Raw genomic sequence first — 3,957 nt, 5'->3', positions numbered from 1 at the left:
AAGGAAGCGATATGGCAGCTTTTGGTATGAAAGATCCTTCAGCTCCGATTGACGAGATCAAACAATACCGAATTGGACGATGCATAAGCAGCAAAGAAGCCATATGGCGCATTTTTTCTTTTCCCATTCATGAGAGATATCCAACCGTGGTTCATTTGGCAGTGCATCTGGAGAATGGACAGCGCGTGTATTTCACAGCAACTAACATTCATTCCAAAGTTTTATCTCCGCCGCGAACAACCCTGACTGCCTTCTTCGCGCTATGAGCGAATTATGAATTCGCGAGGTCTCTGTTATATGTGGAAGTCCCGAGATACTACACATGGAATACGGTGACGAAGAGTTTCAAACGACGTAAGCAGGGTAAAGGTCGAGGGGTATTTGGATTTGTTTTCATGCGATGCTCTAGGTCGGCTTTATACTGTACATCCGAATAATCAAGAATGTTTCTTTCTTCGCCTGTTGTTGGTCAACGTTCGAGGACCGAAATCTTTCCAAGACCTGAGAACGGTGGATGGCGTGATCTATGAGACTCACTTGGCTGAAGCCGCGGACACCGCATACCCGCAACAAATACGTACGTTGTTTGCTATTATGTTGACAACCTGTTCTCCATCGAATCCCCGAGATCTCTGGGAGAAATATGAAAATCATTTGACCGAAGATATACTGAGAGATCGGCGGCGAGAAATCCATGATCCTAATCTTCCGTTTTCATTGGACATGTTCAATGAGGCCTTGATTTTAATCGAAGATTCCTAGCTTATCCATTATGAACCGACGATTGAATCAACTCGGATTGTTCGCACCTGATAGATCAGGAAATAGAATTTCTGATCCTGATATTGACCGCGAAAGGAACTACAATGCTCAGGATTTAGCCTTATTCGTGGAAACCAATACTCCCGAAATTGTTACCGGAACAACGTGATGTTTACGATACGCTCGAGGAAGCAATTAGGATGCGTGAAGGGGGGTTCTATTTTCTAGATGCACAAGGGGGGACAGGAAAAACCTTCCTTATAGCGCTTCTCTTGGCGAGAATTCGATCTCAGGGTAGGCTTGCACTAGCAATGGCTTCATCTGGTATAGCGTAAAAAAGCTATACGTATTTAATCGTTTAGAATAGGTCATATGAAGACTAGGTCCCTGTTCCGTCGCTTTTTTTGATCGTTGTCATTTGTGAGGGATTCTTTGACTTATGTAGTCTGTTCTTATAAATTGTTCCTTCTTGGTGAATTTTTATCAAGTGGTGCACAGGGGCGCGGCACAGCGCGCGGGTCGCGCTAGTTTATAATAATTATTTCTTCCTCGGGCTCCCGAGGAGTCCGAAAATCATCGGACTTCTATCCACATCAACAGAGCATGGAGTCTCCCGAGAATGAAAGCCGAAAATCATCGGGGTCCACAGCCCGCGATCAGCCGTGAGGGATGAGCTCCATGACTGGGGTCCCGGTTCGGGAGATGAGCCAACGCGTACGGCACGGGGACGAGCGAGCGAGCTGAAAGAATTCCGTTGGTCGGTCTTCTGTGAGCGAGCCTACTCAAACGAGCGAGCGTCACCCGAGTGGAAAAACAGCATTCCCCCTCAAAACTTTACCAGGCTAGCGTCGAAATCCACAAAGAGCCCTCACACGCGGAGAAAACACGTTGCTTCCCGTGAGCGCGAAGCACCTCAGCCGCCTGAGTGTCGATACGACAATACGAGGGTCTGTTCTAGACTCGCGTGCGCTCCTGCAAAGGTTCCCACCCCGGCGGCTAGTGATTCGGAAAAACGTGTCTCCTCCTGCTCACACGATCTGAGAACAGGATCCGAGGGTAATCACCGCCGGTAGGTATGCACACCTAATTACTCCAGTGGATTGTAGAGATTTGCGATCTAAGCCTCCGAAATCAAGGAAAATGAGAGTGGCCCACGTAAGATCTGTTCGATCACTCTGAGCTACGGGTTCCCGCGCGCTGCCTCCGCACTCTATGGTCGATCTAGAAACTCCGGGCCCCCGTAGATCGATTCCTTTCCAACGAGGACATACATACTACATAGACATCTGTCCGGCTTCATATACAGAGCTCGGAACTGGAGATCTCGCGACCTCCCCAGAAGCGTGACGCCCCCAAAGTGGGCGAGACTGTCGATCGAGCTCTTCGAATATAGCTCGACCCGTCAGCAATTCACAAACCGCCGAGAGGAGTGTGAGAGATCTGGAATGTAGGGGAGTCTGAAAAAGAAAGCAGGACCGAAATGGATTTCCCGCAAGTCTAGAATTTTTCATCGATGTGACGACACAGGTCGCCGAGACCCAGTGATCAGATGCGTGCTTGAAAACGTGAGTCTTCCGCTGCCCTAATTCCGCGGTCTCCTTTGCCCTTCTGCAGCTCTCGTAAGCTCGATCAGCTTCGCACGATCGTATGGACGCCACTGAGGGCATCACTGCGTGCCGAGGCTGTATACGCAGGATGGCTGAATACGCTCTGGGTCTGATTGGGAGTTACCGATCAGAAAACGTGTTTCGACCTGATTGGATCCGCTTCACACGACGAGGTTCGATAACTCGCATCAGTCGGTATCGGTCTCTCACAAATTGACCCCCAGTTCAGGGGGATTGCGCATGCGAACGACGCGCCTCTTTTCCTATTGATTTCGAGAAGTCGCAAATTGAAAGAGATTTCCTCGTGGGGTCCGGCGTGGTCCGAGGTGATTACGAGCGTCTATGAAGAGACGCTTCTCTAAGAATAATTCCAAGGTGAGAGCCATGCCCTGATCGGCAAGAATGGTTTGTCAATCGGGAATGGGAAGGAGCATCGGTCTCTGATGATTTCTTGGGTCCGCCATTGTGGGTATTATTTCAGGAGCGTTGGCTGGTGTCGAGGGGAACTACCAAGAAGTCTGGACTTGATGCCTGGAGCTCCGATTACCCACATTTCAGCATCCTGACCCTAATGAAACTTGGACCCCGGTCAGGCTGAGGGTTTCAGAACGGATCGAATGAGCAGGTCTCGATCAGATCTGCGATCCCTAAAATGGAGATCCACTCCTTACAAAGACCTGGCTTCCCCATCATGGTAGGCGCTTGAGGAACAGTACAAGGCTCTGAACGTGTCGGTGAGGGCTCCCACTTTGAAAGAGAAGCTAGATGCGGATCTTTGGCGAGTTGGTCCGCAGAATCGATCCCAGGAGGCTCTGCATCCTCTTCATCGAATTCAGTCCATTCCGCGGCCATCATTGAAAACAACAATCCTCGTCGCACCTGAGTTTCGACAGAGACTCGCGCCATATTGGGTCTTACCATTTAAAAAATTCTACGTACTGCGGAGTACTTATAAGAGCTCGTTTCCCTCCTCAGATCGCCGTCCGAGACGGCTGGGGACGATGGCAACTCCAATCGCAGAGTCGGACGCCGGGAAAAGACAGAAAAGTTTTCCAATCGCGCCGACCTGATCAGATCAGGGCTGACGTCGTTGAAACCCAGAGTGTGCACCGCGGCATCCCCATTGAGCCGATGCACGGCTGATTGCATTGGTTCGCCGCTCGAAATCATTGAGTCAAATTCTGACATTATGCCTGTGTTGCCAGCTTCAGTCCCTCGTCGCTCGTTGTAGAGCTCCATGTGTTTCAATCAAAGCAGATCGCGCAAATTGAACGATAGAAGTCTCTGATTAAAAGTCATTCTTGCACCCACCTGTTTAAATACCGAATTCACTAATTTTTTCTCTCAGGGGGAATGGAGACTTTTGGAAACTGGAAGGATCCATTTCTTTCCGATGAAGGGCCGATCGCGAGTCCCGCCATAGAGTCGGCCTGTGAGAGATGGAAGCGAAGTGTTCCGAAACGATTTTTACAGGTGACGGTCTAGGAGCTGAAGAGAGCGAGTCTGTGGAGCCAACTCCAAAGGGCGCCTCTGCCTCTGCGTCGTATCCCGGTCAGAGGCTATTCATCATCAAAAATTACCTTTCTCT

General features: G+C 49.8%; 1 protein-coding gene across 1 annotated transcript in view; it reads left to right on the top strand.

Annotated features, from left to right (window-relative positions):
- LOC108864686 (uncharacterized) overlaps positions 1-266 on the top strand; it is a 1,525-nt gene extending 1,259 nt beyond the window's left edge. Inside the window, exon 3 of the mRNA XM_018640794.2 lies at positions 163-266. Within this exon, the coding sequence (XP_018496310.2) occupies positions 163-266 (104 nt within the window). The remainder of the gene's footprint in view (positions 1-162) is intronic.
- Positions 267-3,957: the final 3,691 nt, after the last annotated feature.

This window comes from Galendromus occidentalis, unplaced genomic scaffold (genome assembly GCF_000255335.2).
Source record: "Galendromus occidentalis unplaced genomic scaffold, Mocc_1.1 scf7180000077501, whole genome shotgun sequence".
In the NCBI taxonomy this organism is placed as follows: domain Eukaryota; kingdom Metazoa; phylum Arthropoda; class Arachnida; order Mesostigmata; family Phytoseiidae; genus Galendromus; species Galendromus occidentalis.
The sequence above is the reverse complement of the archived record's forward strand: the minus strand, read 5'-3'. Positions and strand labels throughout refer to the sequence as shown.